This window comes from Rhinolophus hipposideros (genome assembly GCF_964194185.1).
Source record: "Rhinolophus hipposideros genome assembly, chromosome: 10".
NCBI lineage: Eukaryota > Metazoa > Chordata > Mammalia > Chiroptera > Rhinolophidae > Rhinolophus > Rhinolophus hipposideros.
This window is the reverse complement of record NC_138056.1, coordinates 31,291,112-31,312,114: the sequence shown is the minus strand read 5'-3', so window position 1 is coordinate 31,312,114 and position 21,003 is coordinate 31,291,112. Positions and strand designations below refer to the sequence as shown.

Genomic DNA, 21,003 nt, shown 5'->3' with positions numbered 1-21,003 from the left:
ATCATATACTTTCTTGGTACAGTGCCTAGTTTATTTCCTTGCCTTCTGTGTGTCAAGCACAAATATTTAAGACTAAATGTAAAATTTTATTAGCAATTTTAGTGCAATATTTAAGGCTGAGTATATAACATTTTAGAAATTATTTAATAATTCAGAGGAAGAGTGTTAAGTAAACATTTTTCTATAGTATATTTTTATACTTCCTGTGCCTCTTGGATCATACTTTCTTCCTGTTATTTCAAAGAAATATTCTTATTTACTAAACAATAAAAATATCTTTAGGTGGTATCACATTGTCTGAATAAAACTACAGGCCAAATTTATTCATGAACAAGGAACTAAAAATGTTTTAAAGTAAATTGATTTTTTTTATTTCAATCACATCTATGATTTCTACAAACTGTAAAACAATAGCATATACCAGTTGTTGATGTCTCTTCTGATTCCTCTCTTAGATTTTTGGGTCTTAAACTTGGCTATGTTTTCTGAAACTTGCAGCTTTTCATAGTCTCTTTATGAGCTGCAGCAACATATGTCATTAATGAAGGGAGTTGGGTAACCTCCTCACTCTTCTTAATTCAGCACATGACAGATACCAGAACCAATTAGGGAGATCTGCCTAAGGCATAGAATGTTGAAAATAGATATCTGTTGAAGCAAAGAGGACTGATGTAAGAAAAAGAAAAAATAGAACAGAATTGTGTAAAGGAGAAATTGAATGACTGTAAAGAGGATGTTCACATGTTGGAGGGGAAAAAAAAAGTACAATGTATAATCCAGATAAACTATAAAGAATTACTGGACTAGGAAACAAAACAAAACAAAACTTAGAAAGTATCTAGAAGTAAACCTTATGCTTTAACAAATCTGCAAACCAGTGGTAAAACAATATTAATAAGTGAAAAACATCCCCATACTTTATTCATAAGATATAAGATGTATGAGCTACAGAATATTCTGATGGTGTATATAGTCAAAAGCAATTCAATTACAGTGGATATCACACAGAAGTATTGCTTATGTCTCTCCTACTGATGGTATCTGTTATGACTCTGTGTGTGTGTGTGTGTGTGTGTGTGTGTGTGTGTGTGTATGTTACGTAGAGCATTTACATGCTTTTATACTACATGCTGGATATTTTCATTATTACTCTATTAAAATTGTAATATTTTTTACTCAAATCTTTACTTTTTACTTTTACAAAGTATTTTGAGATAACACACAGAAATTCATGAACACAGGGAAGTATGATCCTGATATTTCTATAGAGAGGGAATAGTAGGAAGGAAGAAATATTTTAAGAGAGAAGGACAATGAAGCAGGAAGAATCTGGTAATCACAGAAGAGGAAAGGAACTTTATAAGTGTGAATAAGATGAAGAAAGGAAAGTAGTGAGAATATTAAATCTGAGGTTTCCATCCCTTTCTTCCTGTTTTATGAAATTTAAAGATTATTTTCATGGCAGGATACATCAAAACACACTGACACTTGGACAGATGAAAATCAAAACTCTATTATAACTCTGAATGAGAGAAGGCTGCCAGAGAAAGCCACACAAAAGGTGGCACGCTGGGACAGGGTAACAGCAAGTTGGAGCTTCTGTATGGCAAGCTGGGTAGATTTAGTTAATTTTCTGGAGCTCCCCGGGAACTGACTAATTTGAATAATTTTGCCAACCCTCAGGGTATTGGGCCTCTCCCTATTTTTCTGACACCTGGCTGCAAGGAGATTAGGTCTGTGCATAGTGGCTCAGAGTGAGAAAGTCCAGTAAGGGACATGGTTAGGGTAAGGACTTAGTTGGCTGCTTATGAAGGGAACTGCCCAGAATCTACCCAGGGCCTGAAAACTGGATTGAGACAGCATAAAAACAATCAAACCCTACTACGTTATACTTTCCTGGACCAGAAATAAAAATAAAAATAAAAATCTTCCATATATTTAATATCTATGTACATTATATATATATGAAGAATAAGAGATCCAATTAAATTCTGAATACAAAGAAGGCAAAGATGAGAGAAAATAGGGAAAGAAAAAACTGTTGGTTATCTCCTGAACAGGATATTCTATATGAGATTATTTTCTTTTCTTAACCTGCAGGGTCATGACCACTCTATTTTCTCACACCCTTTCTCCCCAGAGCTTTTGTTGTCCAGCTGGGCAGCCCAATTTGTGAGCATCATATCTTGACCTGTAATCAACATTACTATTAATACATTTTATTAGGATTTAAATTCATTTCACAATTTAGTAATAAACTGGGTCTCCCCCAGAGTTATACAACAATGAGTAGGTAAACAATTAGAAATGATAATTAGTATTTCTACTTTTATTCATCAATTTCCCAATAGTTGAAGTGAGAGACTTTAATGCATCTGGATGTGTTGGTAAGAAGAGGAGTAGAGACATCTTAATACTTGTATAGACACATAAGATTTGCTTTTGAAAGACTCAGTTATCTTTGATTCACCCTCTTACTGGCTCCACTGACCACACATAGCTTCCTTTGGATATCAAATAGTTATTTCAAACGTAACTTGTTCGAAACTAGAAATCTAATTCTACTCCCCTCGAAACAAGATATGGCAAAACAAAATAACTTTTTCTTAAGTCTTTTTCATTTCAGTAAATGGCAACTTGTTTCTGTAATTGTTTATACAAAAAAAAAAAAATTGGAGTCCTGCTTGTTTGTCTCACACACTACATATCCATTCATCAGTTGTAAAATTTAAAATAAAAATCATAGTGACCCATATCATGGGTGATGTAGTATTCTAGACTAGGATTTTGTGCTTACGTAATTCATCTGCTTCATTATAAAATGAATATATTGGGAAGAATTAGTGGGAGGAAAGAAGAAAACAGTGTGCAGAAAAGAGAATGACCATACAAAAGATATGCAGAATCTAATTACTTACCGTAACTCCATTGCAATCACTCTCATCCAACTCACTGTCACCTCTCAGCTGGATTATTATAATAGCCACCATGTCCTTCCATGTCCTCCTACAGTCTATTCTTCACCCAGGAGTCAGAGTGACAGCTTTAAACTGTAAATCTGATCATGTCACCTCTCTGGTCAAATTCTCAGAGAAAACAAGTCCTTACAAAGACTGACAAGGCCTTATGGGATTTGAACCTCCTCTTACCAAACACCAATCTCTCTGATATTATCTCGTAGTCCCCCTTTACTTATATCTGCCATAGGAGCCTCCTTGATTTTCTGGAACATTTGATTTGTGGCATCCCCCTGCCTCAGTGACTTTGCACTAATTATTCCTGTGTCTGAAAGAGTCTTTAGGAATCTATGTGGTATACTTACTTCCTTTGGTTCTCTGCTCAGGTGTTGCTTTATTGGCAAGGCCTTCCATGTAACGTCTGCCATCTCTCAGTATTTTCTCTCACCCTTACTCTCATTTTATCTTTCTGTAGAGCACACTTATTATCACATGATATATTATGTATTAATTTTTATTGGCTTATTTGTTTAATTTCTGTCTCACTTCAGTTAAATATAAATTCTATGAAGTTAGGACTTTGTCTCCCACGGGAAGAACAAATCATGACTCATTTTAATAAATTATTGCTAGCAGAATAAATGGTACTTTTGGAAAACAACATAGCAGATAAATGGTATTTTAAAGGGAAAGAAATGTCTAAAGAAAAGATTCTGACTGATTTTCTATTCAAATATATGTAGAGATATAAGAACAGGAACAGTTAGTGGCTACAGTTGTTACATAAGATTAGTTGAACATTTACATTTATTGTGTATTCATAGGTTAAGCAGTTTTTGATGCAGAAATGCTACTTTGGTACTAAAGGCATATGTCAGAACCTCGGTCATTATGCTTTATTTCAAATGGAAGTCACGCAGACCCTTCCTATTTTTGTTTCGTATTCTTGTTTTCAAGCCACGCATGTTTATTTCCATGCTAGCATATTAATTTGCATAGAAAATGGCATATTTAGATTTCTGAGCGTCATAAAGATTATGAGTATTTAAATCAGTACCTGTGTTCTTGTCAGCTATTTCTCCTGTGATGGTTCATTTTATGTGTCGAATTGACTGGGCCCACATATTTAATCAAACATTATTTTGGGTGTTTCCCTGAGGATGTTTTTGCATGAGAATAAAATTTAAATTGGTAGACTGAATAAAGCTGATTGACCTCCTTAAGGTGGGAGGGCCTCATCTAGGGTTTCTGGGTTGGAATTCCCGCCCATTCTCAGGAATTTTTTTCACTTTCCCATTCCCGAATCCTGAGATATAAAATGTTTTCTGTTCTCCATGATGAATTGTTTCCACAAAGTGATGGCCGATACTACCAAGCACCTGGGTTCAAGGAGCTGATTTCCCCGATTACCCGACCAACTTTTCTTGGGATTCGGGAACAGGAAAGTGAAAAAAATTCATGAGAATGGGTGGGAATTCCTGCCAGAAACCCTAGCCCAAATCCAATCAATTGAAGGCCTGAGTAGAATAAAAAAGCTGACTTTTCCCCGAGTAAGAAAGAATTTCTCCTACTTGACTTCCTTTCTACTGGAATATCACCTTTTTCCTGTCTTCAGACTCAAACTGAATCATTGGCTCTTCCTTGGTCCTAAGCCTTCTAGCCTTCAGACTAGAGCTACACCGTTGGCTGTCATGGGTCTCCAGCTTTCCAAGTCACCCTGAAGATTTTGGATCTTGTCAGTCTACATAAATGTGTGAGTCAATTCCTTATAATAAATCTCTTTCAGTCCCTAGGTTATTAAGCCTGCACAGGCTATGGCAGCTAATTAAAATGACAACTTTCTTGATTTCCTTCTATACTTTCCAGCAGCTAAACCTAAAAGCAAAGAGAGTATTTCTGTGTTGGATTTGAAACCGCTTGACTTTTCTCGGTCAGAAATTTTCTCTCAATATCTTTTGCTGTGTTCCTTTTGTGAGGTTTTTCTTGTTTTTGTTTTTTTGTTTTTCATACTGCTCTAAAGTATTTGATTTAATTCTAGGTGATGTGGAATCCTCAGCCAGAGGCAGCTTGTCTGGCCTTGTTATGTTACCTGACAGAAATAGTCTCCTCTTTTCAAAAATGATTTATTTGTTTTTCTCTCAGAGTATTTTATTGTCACATGTAAACATTTGCACATAAATTAATCTAAGTTTTATTTCAGAGGTAAAAACTACAGATGTATAGACTCTTACTCCTCCTACAAAGAAAGCAAGGAGGAAGAAAAGGAAGGAAGGAAGGAAATGAGGCAGCAAAAGAGGGAAATGAGCACAGACTTTCAAATCATTCTGAATCAGACATGAGTCCGAATTCTACCTGTCCTATTTAATGGACCATTATTTCCCTATTAACCTGTGAGCTCCTGGAGAGCCAGGCCTGCAACTTCATCTTCAAATAACAAGTGTACAGAGAAGGTTGGAGAATGAATGAATGAATGAATGAATGAATGAATGAATGAATGATGAAGCCACTGGATGTCTAAAATGGTACAGAATAGGATGCCATAGATTGGGGAGGAGAGAAAGATTCAGAAAAACAAGATGAATAAAATTGTCTGATCTGTATTCTTAATGATGGTAATGTCCTTATCTTAGGGGATTGTCGTAATGAGTCAATAAGATAATTTAAGTTCTCAATTAATAAAATTCCTAACACCCTTTTCACATTTGTTATATGTCAGATAGTAATTTAAATATTTTACATGTGTCATACAATGCTCAAGACAGGCCTATGAGAGAGGGGCTATTAGTTAGAAAGGTTAACTAATTTGCCCATAAATTTTAGCAAGTTAGTGAAGAAGTTAGAACTTGATTATTAGAACTCTTAATTATTATGCTAACTGTACTGACTACTATTTTTACAATTTACTATGTCTATACCTAGACAGCTTGGGTGGGAAGAATGTCTGGAGGAATCTTTTGGCAAAAGGCTCTAGAGTCCAAATGGCTGTGACAGCAGCATCATGGCAACATTTCCTTTTGACAAAAGAAGCTTCACTAACTCTGACTCTTTTCTCTGTAGTCCTGTCACTTTGGGCTTGGCATGCTACCATGGTATGTTGCTTGGTCTGCTATTGGATACTAGAAAAACCCTTCCATGAGATAATTTTAAGAGTCATTTCTCAAACTGCTTTGTGTAAATCAGCAGTTAGCAGAGGTTCCATGTTTGTGAAACAGGTTACAGTTTCAATTATGGAAATATCAGCCAGTTTTTTCATCCTTCAACAAAGTAATCCTAAATTGGTCATTATCAATGTTCTGAAAAATAAATGGATGATTGGAACAAGGTCTATCTGCAAGAGAGTCCCAAGAAATGTGACAGTAAGATCTTACTTATAATGTACATTTTTCTATCAACAAGGGTGCAAAATCAACAACTGGTACCACCTTTACAAAGGGATTTCCATTTAGTTCCTCTTTGACGGGCACAGTCCTTCCTTCCTTATCTGTCCCATCACCCAGTGAAACCTGCTTTTTGTTTTTCAGATATTCAGTGGCTATATGGTTCATTTATTTATTCATTCAATCATTCAACAACCTGAGGTTCTGGTACTGTGCTGAGGACTTACATGCAAAGATGAATAACCGAGCGCCGGCTCTCTAGGGACTCACAGTTTTAGTAAGGGAGAAAGATGTGTAAGAAAATAACTGTGATAGTACATTATAAATGAGACATAAAAGGAATGAACAAAGCCTCAGAGCAAAACAGACACAGAAATATTTCTACCAAGGAGATCAAGAGAACCACAGAGAAGATACTTACCTATACCTATGACTAATCTTGGAAGAATGAATCCGATTTACTCAGAGGGAGAAAGTAAAAGGTAAAAGATCATTTTAGTCGGCATGAGCAAAAGCATGGAGGTGTGAGGGTGTACAGTTTTTGGGATATTGTGACATTACATCATGTCAAGTCTACTGCCGATGATAAATACATACGTCTGTTTGGGACTTTAGAATGAAACCGTCTGTTCATTGGTACCCTACCTCAATTTTGGTTGACTTTCTCTTTAGATTCTAAGTCAGATTTTTTTCAAACTGTGGGTTTGAAATAAATTTAGCAGTTCTCCAACAGCATTTCTTTTCAATTGAATGACATACAAAAGACAAGAAGAAAGCCAAAGAGTGCATTAACTTGGTAAGGTTAAGTGTTTTCTGAAGCATGTTTTAGTTGTGTGTATCTGAGCGTGTTTCTATGTGTGTTTCATAGTGTATTTCTTATTGTGGGTCACAATAAAAAAAAGTTTGAAAGCCACTGAAGTAGTAATATTTTCTATTGCTTTTCATTGTACTCATATTATATTGGTTATGATTAAACCTTGAGTCAAAATCAACCTTGGTTTTTAATGAAGTGACAAGTGACACAGACTGACCTCATTTATAAGCCTGGCACACAGGCAAGCATCTGTTTTACTGAACTCTAGTTACATTTTACCAGATGAAATGATTCTAGCCTGGGAATTAAACCATCATTTATAATGTTATTTTAACATTATTTTTCGATTCTGAGTTCCAAACTACTAAATTAAAGACAATATATAAAAATATAACCAATTAGTAGTAAGCTTCCCAAGAGACTGGAATCTTTTATAATATTCATTCATTCAATAACTATTTATTGAGTGCCTCCTATATGCCCAATGGTATTCTAGATGCTAGAGATAACAGTGGTGCAAAAGAAAGACAGGGTTATTGAAATAAAAATATCTTCTATTAAGCATTCATATTAAATTTGACCAATTAGAATGGCACAGATATTTATAAAAGATTTAGAAACAAACCACAAAACTATTTAATGAAAACCCAACTTAAGCTTAGATAAGGAAAATCACACAACAGTACATATCACATAGGATATTTAAAACTAGATGAGATAAATGGCATATTTCATGAAATACTTTTAGTCTATCTCCTGTGTAAAAATTAGAAGACATATGCTCATATATAACACACATTTTGGAGAAATATGAGTCTTGCACAATAGGGAACAGATATCCATACTACTGTTGCATTGCACTTACAAAGTTTAATGTTCTCCTTTGAGAGTAAAATAGATCATTTTAAAAGTTTCATATCAATCTGAGAGTAAACTTTGAATTTTCACATGAAATTTCTCTCATTTAATTTATTTGTTGTAGTTTTATATGTGAATGGTGATTAACTGTAATAACATTTACTTTTTATTCCTAACTGTATTTGTAATCACCATACTAGGAATTATAAAATCCTTTTTGTTTGCTTTAGGACATTAAAAACAATTTCTCTCTATATATCATTTGAAGGCCTATACTGTGGTCCAAGATGATAAGTAGAAAAAGATAAACATATTTTACAACACTGATAAAGTATTTCAATAAAAAGTAAATAAGTGTTTTCACTTATTGCATGTTTCATATATTTCTCCAACACCGTTTCATGTTTTCATACTGCTTTCCATATCATTATTCTCACTTCCTTCTAAGGTTATCACTTGCTATCTTTAACAGCCCCTTTGAAGCTGTTTAGGAATATAAGAAATCTTGGTCACCTTTGGAAATTAATTTTACTTTAACCCAGTGTCTACTTCCATGTTATTTAATTTATTCAAAAGTGCCCTCTAATCTTTATCATCTATTGAAGATTTGCCAGATTTTTCCAGTATAAGGGAGTATACATATATTATTTCATGAAGGAGAGAGAGAAGAGAGAAGGAGGGGAGGAAGGAAGAGAGGGGAGACTAACCTATAGATGATGGGAAAGAATATAAAGAATTTTATTGTTCATTTTAAACCTATATAAATATTTATTTTTTGAGAAAAAAGGCACAGTTTATATTCAAGACAATGGTGAAGGCTTAGAATGCCCCAAACACATAGTAACCGAGAAACTTTCGATATTAAAGTTCTCTATAATTTAATATTTAAGGGATAAAAAGTAAAACTAAACAATGTTTTCTTTATATCTGGCTTTTCTTTTTTATGCTCTCAAGTTTCAAGAATGTATTTAGACATTTTTCACCCGATAGGTGAGGAGGGATTTGCTTCTATGACCGTCACTTCAGGGAAAGTAAGTTGGACTATGGCTTCCTAAGATGGAACGTGTTTAGGTTAAAAGAAACCAAGGCAAGAACATGCTTGGACAAAAAGATTATCTGCCCAATGTGTCAATGACTGATTGGAATACATAAATATAAATTTGATTTTGGAAAACAAAATAAAAATCAAATGGGAATTGTCGCAAATTCTGAAAAAAAAAATTAGGCGAAAACATTATTTTGATGCTGCTTCAGAGATCTTTAGTATTACTTCTCTTTTGTCACCAAAAGAGTATTCAGCACAACTCTCAGATGCTAAAAGGAAAAAAAAAAGATGCACTTTTCTCCTGGCATTTGCCTTTTCACTCTTGCGCAAAGGACAGAGGATCTGATATAATGCACAAATCAAAATTAAAAATTCCTGGAAGGAAGGGAAATGGACGGAGTAATTTGAATGATTGTTTCCCCAGTGCCTCTGTGAGCTTCCTTATTTTCCCAAACTGGGTTTAGCATTGTTCCTGAATCAATAAAAATATTGCTTTACACTTTGCTTTTTATAACATCAATATTGAACAATGTGACAAGAATATTTATATCTGCAGAGGAATAGGATATACAACTTTCAAAATCCAAGGTGCTGGATTTTTTTGAACCCTTATTATATACCCTGAGGATACTTAAATTAACGTTTATTGGCTGATGATGTTTGGTTATGAAAAATTATCAAGGATGTTTGACTTTTTACTTAAATTGTAAAGGTTCAGAAATTCAAAAATTTATTGGGACTCTAGGAATACTTAGATTTGGTTAAATTTTCTTATTCACAGTAATTTCCTTAAATTCATCAGTAACCTGTTCTGTATGTTTTGTTGTTGTTTATGTATACCCAAGCAATACTATAGGCTTTTTTAATAATGCTGTTTCTCCTTAAAATGAGGAAGGCTCCTTTTTGTTTTATTTCTCCTTCTGGGAAGCCAAGGAGGATTATGGAGCTGATTGCTGTAACACCAAATTGAACTAAAATAAAAAGCTTGGAGGTCATTGCGGTCAACCTTTTCAACCTGTTTTCTCCCCTTTTTCGTTATTTGTACTGCAAGTGCAAGTAAATAACTGATGCAGTGTCTAGATGTTTTAAAGCAGTAACCACTTCCAGATGAAAGTAATAATGAATGCAAAATGCATTCTTTAATTATATCTAAAAGTATGCACATCAATATGCTATTGTGGACCTACAGATAGTTTCTATTTTGGGGGGCCAGTGAGTGAGGATGTGAGGTGGGAGTTCAGTTATTTTTAAAAATGGCATCTAAAAGAGGATCAGAATACCTGTGCCACTGCCATCACATACATTGGATGGACATGCGCATGAAACTGATGAACATGAAAATAAAACAAGAAATTGTGATACTTTTCATCTACACACCATGAGAAGTGGTAACCTGAGGAGGTTAGGACACTCAGTAAGAGGTCACATGTATATGAGAGGTGAAGTAAACTCTTGAACATCTGTCCACTTCGTGGCAAGACTTTTCATCTCAGAATACATGTACTAATAAACAACAGTTGGAGAAAATTGTCTGTGACATTCAACATAATGCTGAGCTGAGACTGAGAGAAGGAAGAGTGGAATTGTATTTCCTTTTGTACAGCAAAAACAGCCATAAGGGCAGCCTCTTTTAAAATCTGGTATTTAAAGAGAAGTGTAAGAAATCAAATTGTTCAATTTGGAACGAAGAATGGCCGAAGTTACTGGAAAGCTCATGCTTCTGAGTCTGCAAAATCACTGGCCAGGAAAGCAAAACTTTTCCAACACCCTATTTTAATCTTGTGCTAAAGCCATTGACTCTGTTAAAACTCTGGAGCTAAATATGATCCTTCCCCACCCCCGGCCCTCTTAGGTTCGTGTTTGGGGGACAAGGAGGGGGCTGGAGCTTGGCCCCAACCTCGGAATTGCTGCCAAGGGCTTGTAATACAATCTCTCCCCGTTTGAAGGGTAAATCAGTGTCAATTGTGTTTGCCGTCCACCAGAAAAAGTAAGCATTTTACTTCCGCTCGGTCTATGTGGACTGATGAAATGTAGGAAATCTGTTTCTGGCAGGGGGGAAAAATCGTTTTCCCAAACAGCACCAAGAGGAGCCATCAGAGAAGTATGAAGAGGAGCAGTGCGGCTGTAGCTGCTGCCTCTGCCGCCAGGCTGGTGGGGTGCGCAGAGTGGCTGCTGCAGGACCTGCGCCGGGAGGGGGCCGGCCCCGAGACACTGCAGGAGCAGAGCCCGGAGCCCCGGCGCCCCTGAGAGCCGCCAGCAGCCAGCTCCGGACGCGGGGGTGAGCACGGCGGGCTGACGCAGCTCCCCGCCAACGCTGCCGCAGCACGCGCTCTGCAGCGTGGGCTTGCGGGAGCCCGCGCTTCTGGTTTCACGCGTGGCGGCGGGAGCGGGGGAGGTCGTCAAAAATAACCCCGGGGACTTGGCTGGGAAGGGTGAAGAGCTGTGGACAGCTGGACCGGCTCTGGCGATGAGTGGGTGGGTGGTCACTGCAGTGGGTGACGCGCTTATACCTTGGAAACAGCCATGCGTTCCTCATCCCTATTGTGCAACAGCCCAAGTGACCGCCGCGCGAAAAGCCCGCTGGGGCGGCTCAGCCAACCAGGGACAGAAGTGAGGATTTCTAATTAGCACATCGATTATAAATGCACACTTACGCGTTCATGCCCCAGGGTCGGTGCAAAGCATGCTCAGCGTTGCCTGTTATCGGGAGGAGAGGAGTGAAGCGGGAATGGTCTTAATGGAGTGATTCTGAATGGTCTACTTGAGTTACGGGGGAGCCAGGGCGGGAGGAAAATGTGTGATATACGTGATTTAGGTTGACACTGTTTTCGATTGATGAGTTTGACTGAGTTGAGCCTTTTTTAAGGAAAAAAACAAACGCTAGCCTGTGAACCAACCCCCTCTGGGAAGATTTTGCACAGCGTTGTTCTTTTAGTCCAAAAGAGCAGGGTTTTGGAATCTGAAATTGTTGGAGGAGCAGAGGAGCCAACTCTGTTTTGGAGGCATTAATTATTCTGGCAAAATTAACTTTTGTCAGCCCAGTAAGGTAAATTGCCATTAACCTAGTCCAGCCATCCGAAGTTTATATTGTCTTGGATGGAGAGGGAACAAAAGCAGGGGTTAACATTCTATTTTCAACACTCCCAATACAGTTGGGGGTGGGGTGGGTGGTTATTCAGTACTTTCCTCCAGTTAACCTTTTTGGAAATCAAAACTTTTACCCTCCCCACCTTCTTCATTTTCCTGCTCTCACCACCACCATCATCCTCATCTTCTTACAGTCAAGAATTGCAAAACTTTTATGCCCCTCATATAAATTCTGCCCTCTCCCCAAGAACCCTCTCCAACAAAGCTAGATCAATTGTGTATGGGAGATCTTATGCAGAGGAAATAAGATCCACGTTTGCACAGGAACACCCATTTGGCCTCCTAGTGTTAAAATAAAGGCTTAGACAGGTCGGATGTGCCAGCCAGGCAGAGGAAGTCCACCTTTCCTCTCCACCTATCCCCTGAGATTCACAGAGGCAAGGCGGAGAAAAAGCCCTTGTGCTCATTGCTCCTTTCCCCCAACCCCTTAGCAGTGTGGACACTGATTAACTACAGCTGGGATCTAGTGTGCCCCGCCTGTCTTTGAAATCGATCAATGAGTTCCTTCTCGAGGAATGCTCCCCCTTAACTGTGGAGGAGGAGGTGGTGGCTGTGGTGGTCCTCTCCAACATGGGCGTTCTGGTTCTGACTGCCTAAGAGAAGGTAAGGGACAGATGTCTCAGGCATGGGACAAGTAGCCTTTGCAATACAGGTTGCAGTCATCACACATGGCTCCCTGAGTGGGCTCTGAAACAGAAAGGTAGCTTGGATTTCAGCCTGTGTGCTACTAAACGTTGAGCGTCTTTACTTTATGGCTAAACATACTTAGGTGACGTGGACTATGATTTATTGGGAAATAAATTTACATGGCAAAATTTATCTCACGTGGTGCAAAAGGTCATGTAATTTCCACAGAGTTTCCTAGTGTCTTGGTTAGAAATCTTAGTGAAAACTTTTAGGGACAGTGAAATGTCAGGTCTTATATTAATCCTAAGTATATTATGCATGATTTTAGAGTTTTGCTGCAAATCTGCATTATAGTCTTTTTGGAACCTTTGGTTGGAACCAGATAAGGAGGCCCTAACAATTTGTTTGCAGAGGGAGTTTGTTAAAATTGCAGCTGATATTAAGGCTATGTTGGTGTCTTTGTGGTTTTTGTTATGGATGTACAAACAGGATCCTAGTGTTTCATTTCTCCTGAGCAACTCTCAAGACTCTCCAGTCAATGTCTTCTGACTAGGAAAATAGCTGGAGTGATATATTCTACCTCTTGTCAAACATCTCATGTCAAAACGAGTAAGTTGCTTGTGTAATTTTTTTCATCCTAAATGTTTTCAGGGTTTATTCAAGTTTTTGCTAATGCCCTTCCCTTATATGAGACAGAAGTATCTATTGAGAGTAGAGCTCTGATAACTCTCAACTACATTTTAGTTAAATAAAACAGAAATCTTTGTATTACGAAAAACACACAAAAAAACCCAAAAGCTCATGAAGGTTTACTTAATCAACTTAGATGAAATTGTGATGTGAGTCCTTAAGTATTCTAATTGATTTATGAATTTCAGGTTGTTTTCTATTCAAATTATGTTTCAAGTTAATCTGGTAGGGGTCCAAAAACCTGTACTAAATTGTTTGGAAGAATAGCCTAGTGGAATTAAAAAAAGAAAGAAAAAAAAGTTGCTAATGCTGTGAAAATATAGCAGATCAATTCTCACTCAGTCTTAATTTTGTGGTCATGATTTAAGAAGGAATTATTATTGAAGCTTTATCATTATTTGGTTCAAAACAAGTCATCATGGCTTTTGGATAAGAAAGATTCTTGGGAGAGTTAGTATTACCTGAGATTGGGCACCAGGAAAGCTGAGCAGCACACTTGTAATGACTCTGTAGCTTTGGGCAAAACATTTTAGGCCTCCAATCATTTATTAAGAACCAGGACTTTGACTAGGTAAATTTTCTAATGTCCATTTGAGTTTAAAGGTTTTATCACATAATTAGGAAAACTAGTAATGAGTGTTCCTTTTCTTTTATGCTTGGTGCTTTTTTATTTGTGGGCAAGTAGCTCCCCTTAGTCAGAAGTGGAGGACCATTTACAAGATCTAGAATTACCTCTGTGATTAAATTTTGAACTTCAATTTTCTGATTAGACCTTTAGGTTAAGATTTTGAATTCATGACAGTGGTTGAGAATATGTAGCCTTGTAGAGATATTATTGGTTGACACTATGTAGTATTGTAGATATATTATTGCTTAGCCAAAATGAATCATAGGAGTAAAGAACTTAGAACAGTGAAAGAGCCATCCTTGGTTGTTAATTCTTCGAGTCTAGCTTGAAAGATAACATTTTTTTCCTTCTAGAGTTTTAAAAATTATTTCATTAAATTTATTGGGGTAATAATGGTTAGTAAAATTACATAGGTGTTAAGTGTACAATTCTGTAATACATCATCTATATATTCTTCCAGATTTTGGAAGGGCATTTGGCTGGGGGTATTTTTTGCTTGTTTGTTTGTTTTAAATTTTAAAAGTGTTACTGGTCTATTAACTTTGTTTCTTCGTTGTGTCACACCCATAACACACAAAACTAGTAGACAGAGGTGAGATCAATGCTGCAGGTAAGAAGAGAGGTGGCTTTTAGAACAGATGGGGACACTTCACTGTGGGTTCATTAGCATTCTTTGTTTTAAATGGCCGCAGTTAAGGAGTCTGTGTGTGTGGTGAGGGGAAGAGGTGTGGTGACATCCTCTCACGTTTATTTTGAGAGGTGTAGCATTCCATTACCTTAATAGCTTATGATCTTTCACTGGTGTCATAAGTGAAGTATAGTTTGTTACCTGATTTTGTTTTTAAAAACATGTAAACTCATTTTAGAGATCAATATTTCATTCATCATATTAAGGGTTTCACCCCTCTCAATATCCAGAATCTACAGGTTTTCCAATATTTGTGGTTTTATTTCATCAATATTTTGATTTCATTTCTTATCCTTATCCTTTGTCTTAGTGATTTAGAGTTCTACAAAATATTCCTATTTTGTTGCAGAATTGCTTTTCTTTTTAAAATAAGTCAATGGAAGTTCTAGTTTGGCACATTTCCTATGGTGATAATTTAGTTTTAGCTGGTGTTTATTAAATATAAACTATATACCAAACACTGACACAAATATTTAATCTTCAAGATTGTATTTGAGGTGTTAGCCTCCATTGTACATACCGAAGAACTCAGGTACAAAGAGAAAAAGTCATAGAACTAGAATAGAACAGCTATTAAGCGGATAGGTAGTAGAGCTAGTATTTGACTCCTGGACTTCTGATTCCAGTTCTAATATTCTATCTATTAGTCAGGTTTCTTAGTGGAATCTCATAGCAGACAATAGTGAAATAATATTTATTGCTTTATTCTTATTTTTCTTTCTTTCCAATTTATTTTCTATGTAATATTGCAATGCATTTTTATTTTTTTTTATTACATGTCAGCAAAGTCTAGAGATAGACCAGAAACCATCATGGTCATAATCAAAGCACACCTCCAGTGCTGTGAAACAATACTTTATCTTCAGAGTCAAAACTATGAGGACTTCAACTGGGATTCTGGAGCAACAGACTAAACAGAGTCTTTAAGCATGTGATATTTTACTTACGGAGTCATTAAGTTTTTCTTCTTCCCCTGGGCTAGTTCATGTCTCATCATATTCATAATGGTTATTCCAGAATCAGTTCTATGGAAAGAAAGAAAAAAAAATCCACACATTCTTTGAAGAATTCTGTATTAAGTTTCTGCATGTTTTTCCCTTTAAGTTTTATTTTTCTGAATTCCAAATCCTGAGGGTTGAGTTATGGACTTTTAGGTAGACCCATAAAGCTTGGAGAGGCCATGGTGTAGAGGAGTCCTAGAAGCACTTGAGTCCTTACTCCTTTTTCCAAAGTGATTGGCTTTGTTTAGTACTTACCAAAGTTATTTATCAAGCTTTTGAACTATTTAAATGATATGAATTTTAACATTTTTTTAGTGTCTAGGTACATTATACAAAAAAAAAAAAGGTGTTTCTTTCTCCTAAACTTTTACTTTTTTCTTCAAGTCTAGTGGATCCTTAGTCATTTCATTTCCATCTTTAAAAGCTACCTCTCCCCGCAGCATCTCTTGTGGTTTTTGAAAACGTTTGAATAAATTCAAAAGGTCAGAAATGATTTTTTTGATCTAGTTTATTCATTGTGATTTAATTCAGCTCATCCACATTGATTGAACATTTGTTGAAAATTATAAAAATGTTACAATCCTGTAGTGATCCTGTTATCTCAGTAATACAAATTTATTTGAACTTTGTTCACCTCAGTTTAATTATTTCAGTGGGAAACTACTTCACCATGCATGGAATGATTCTTCCACACTCCCAATTTTAATCCTGCTAGCTGGGTTCATTTCCATGTTTCTTATTCATGTCTCTGCCATATTTAAATCCAAGACCTCCATGTAGTGACTTTCAGCTAGACCACAGATGGTGATTTAAAATATGAAGACAGGATCAGGAGAATTTGGATTGAAATTCTAATTTCTTTTCAGAAGGGACTTAAACAGAGGAGTCCCCATGCGTGACAGCAACTTTAAGTGTCAACATATCTGGCATATGTTTAATTTATATTGCATGCTAATTACCCACTAAGCCTTCTTTCTCCCACTTTTGCCTCCTGAGAAAATGTAACTATGTTTTTCCCCGTTTGTAGACAATTTTGATTATAGACAAGCAGCACAACAAAAAATCGCTTCATCACTCTTACTGTTTTTACTTAATGATCACCTATAAATATTAGAAGATAGTTTGAATTACATTTCTGGCAACATACAGGACAGACTACATGAGAAATAAATGTGCCACTGTCAAGGAAAATAAAAACTTCACTGTTTAGAAGTATTGAGGGGAAGGATTGTGTCCCTCTGGCTCATTGAAACTGTTACATGCCATTCGGCTTACTGTAAACTATCCCTTGATGAATTCTTTGCTAGACAATGAGCTTAAGAATCTGAGGTGTCTTCTTGCTTTTACAGAGCAGAATAGGACTCTGATGCTTAAATGGAAGTTGCAGAGCACATAATAGGATGTAGGTAAAGTTACTGACCTACCACATCTCACTTTCAGGAAAGTAGTGGGAGAGATTGTGTCTTGAGAAGAAAGGCATTTTTAGAGGTAACCCTTTTAAGATTTCAATTAGTTATTTAAATGTATGAATCATGTGTTTAAATGTAATTAGTACTTAAATGTTTGTTTCTGAGGCTAGTTAGCCTATGGGAACCCTAACCAGCTAACAGGGAGATGTTTTGGTTTCCTTGGACTGGACCTGTTTTTAAAAGAACTGGGGTAAAAATGTTTTAGGTGTCTGATATTTCCTCACAGGATTTGGAGAACATTTTAGGACTTTGTATGAATAATGTGATGATTAACTGTAAAAGAATAGGCAATGGTAATGTTCTGGTTCCTGTAATGGTAATTGAGTAACATATGACAAGCTATATGAAAGATGTTTCACGTTTGCAATGGTTCACTATGGATAATTAGATATATGGAGATTTATAAAAAAAATGTTTTCCAAGAAAGTTTATGGTAATTATTTCTTGCAAAAAAATTTACTCCAAAGCATAATTGTTTGGAAACAAAATTGTCTCTGCTTTTAAATTATATATTTATGATACTTTTTAGGTGTTTACTCACTCTTTAACCGCTGTTCTAATACTACAGCAAAATGGGAGATGGTCCCATTTTAAAGTTTTCTTAAAACCGATATTTTATGATATTTTCAAAAGCAGTTTTTAAAAGACAAAAAATAACCTATGCTAGGATAATTAGAGTTTGAGATTAACTAGAAAGGAATACTATGTAAAGTTGCAAAGAACAAAACTGACACTTATATTGGTAACTTAAAAAAACCTTAAATACTGAAACAGAGCTGAAAACCCCGTTTATTATATAAACCTTACTTCTTGCCAGGTGCAAGACTTTTGTTCAGTTATAATGCATTTAGTGATTTCATATGCACTATTTGTATACAGAGTAGAGTCCTACACATTGTTAAACTTATGAATTTATTACCTTAGCTGCTTTAGTATTACCTCTGTAGTCTTAGGTCCTATCAATAACACATATAAAAATGCTACACTGAAGGCCAAGTACTTATTCAAACAAACAACTTTTCTACAACCCACATAGGGGACTGTGCTACTCATAAGGTGATCAGGTTAATAAAATAATCTTTTATTTTGTCGATATAAGATACAGGTTAATAAAATAATCTTTTATTTTGTAGATATAAGGTATTTAATTATTTCTGCTCTAAAGATGATTGCACACAACCTAGTATGCAAAATACATAATAAAGTGAGAAGATATGAAATAAAACAAACAAAAAAACCTATGGCAGTATTTGCTAGAATTATGGTGTTATCCTTGGGTTGTGATATGGGTTTTTGATGAATCTATTCAGTAAAATGTGTCTTCTGGAAAGAATAATGGTCTTAGAGTACAAAGACCCAGGTTTAAGCCTGACTCTGCTGTGATCTCCCTGTATGATCTTGGTTAAGTCACTGATCCTCTGTGGTTTTTGTTTTCATTAACTGTAAAATAAGGAAAGTGTAGTAGGGACTCTTTGAACACACCTCTTATCTCCCACCCAGTTCTCTAAATTGTGAATTTGTAATTGCTTATCCGTCTGCAAAGAACCAAGAGCTGTGATTAATCTTATAGGTAAGAGTTTTAAGAGTAATGACCATATGTTTACAATAAATTGTGCAAATGCTATCGTCGCTTGCACTCAGTCCTAATGTTTTGTAGACATTTATGGTTTCAAAAATTAACCCAAACAATGGGATTTTACAGTTTGAATACTAAATTTTTAATCAACTACTTTGTATTGCTTTTGAGTAAGTGGAATTTCTTACCTAGAAACTGACTTTTCCCAAACATGATGTTTTTACATAAGCTTAGAGCTTGCTGTTTGATTTTTTTCTATTTGACCTTTGACTGCTGCTATTTTCTACCGAGTGGGGCTGGTCAAAATGATAAGACCAATAAAAGTAGAGCAAATAATGTTTCATGGGGTTTAATCATTAATAACCGGATCAGTCATCAAAATTTCCATGGATCTAGTGTCTTACTATGTCATTGGCACTAAAATTTTAAAAAGAGAAGTCTGTATAAAAAGCAATTGCTGTTTTGTTTTCAAAACAGGTATTACAAGTGGATGAATAATGTGCACTGCCCTGAGCCCGAAGGTACGCAGTGGACCTGGCCTCTCTGATATGCATCAGTATAGCCAATGGCTGGCCAGCAGACATGAAGCTAATTTGCTACCGATGAAAGAAGATCTGGCCTTGTGGTTAACCAATCTATTAGGTAAGGTTATAAGATCTCATTTTGTGAGCAAAGATAACAGGTTTTGTTTTGTTTTGTTTTGTTTTGTTTTGTTTCCTCATGTAGTGTCCTTCACCTAAGCATGTGACACCACCTTGGAAAGAAAGATTTCATTATTTGGATTTTACATCTGGGAAACCTGAAGCATGTGGAAAACTGACATGAATTTCCCAATGTCTCTCACATTAGCTGTGCTTAGTAATTCTAATATCATGCTTTGAAATGTGGAAACATGTGGTTAGATTGCTTATTTTGTCCATATGCTGATCTGATTTATTTTTTAGTTTTCTTTTATACAACTGACCACTCTGACCTATTCTTTTCACATTGCACACAGGCCGCAGTCTGTGAAATCTGACTTCTCAAACTAGATTGCTTTGCCCTACTTTTATAGTACATCTCCTAAAACTGCTGAATACCTAGACTCTAGAACAAAAACATCTATCCTTTGTCCAAATGAGCTGACTTGAGTCACCCAACCTTGAACTACATTTGTTCGTTTCATTTCACTTTTGTTTTTAAGTACTCTTCCAAAAGTATTGCCTCCGACAAAAATGCTACCTCATGCTAAGTTTGCCTCTTTTTTATTTCTATTGTGCTGGCATATTACTCAGATGAAATTTCAACCATGCACATTTAAAGGATCATAATATATAGCAACACTATTTTTACTAATAGTTTTTCACAGAGAATAAAATTGATTTATGACCCCAGGAAAGGACCATTCTAGATACATAAGATTTACGATTTGAGTATGGAGTAAACATACAATTTGTGTGGTACTTTATCATTTACAGAAGAGAATTCACCAACATTATTTTATTATTTATAGCATCTTTCAAGGTAAGTGTTTATCCTCACTTTCTAGATGATGAAACTAAAGTACTTAGTGTCCATCTGAAAGTTTAGCAAGATTTCATCAAGGTTTGGAAAGATTTTGGCAAGATTTTCTTTTTGCTCACCATGGCTTTTGCATTTTCCCCCCTTTTATCTGAGAGTTAAGTTGTTTTCTTTTTACTCACGGTGTGCACATGATTGACAATGCTATGTAGTGTAACCAGGGCTACTGCATATGAGGATGCATTTTGTATCTTTCATAATGGTGCCCAGCCAAAGGGCTTGGGTAGAAATGCAAAAGACATTTGAGGAAGACCCTTCAGCATACTATGGAGTTGTATCCACAAGAAGGAAGAGGCTACCCCCTTTAATAATTCATCCATGCAAAGGAGGAACTTTTTAAAAAAATCTTTCTTAAATTAGTTTCAGGTATACAAAGCAATGTAATAGTTAGATATTTATACCCTTCACAGAATGATAATTCCCCCAATCTACTATCCCTCTGATATCATGTATAGCTGTTATAATACCATTAACTATATTGCTTATGCTGTACTTTGACTATAAATATATATGTATAATGTGTTTCCCCCAAAATAAAACCTAGCCGGACCATCAGCTCTAATGTG

At 36.0% G+C, this 21,003-nt stretch overlaps 1 protein-coding gene across 3 annotated transcripts in view; it reads left to right on the top strand.

Moving 5' to 3' along the window:
- Positions 1 to 21,003, top strand: part of GAS2 (growth arrest specific 2) — a 259,404-nt gene that overhangs the window by 113,404 nt on the left and 124,997 nt on the right. Inside the window, exons 1-2 of one of the 3 annotated variants that reach the window (XM_081062995.1) lie at positions 10,917 to 11,038; positions 19,355 to 19,519. In XM_081062995.1, the coding sequence (XP_080919121.1) occupies positions 19,375 to 19,519 (145 nt within the window). In that variant the 5' untranslated portion in view covers positions 10,917 to 11,038; positions 19,355 to 19,374. Of the gene's footprint in view, positions 1 to 10,916; positions 11,330 to 19,354; positions 19,520 to 21,003 lie in introns of those variants that run through there. The other 2 variants (XM_081062993.1, XM_081062994.1) reach the window with 2 other exon arrangements.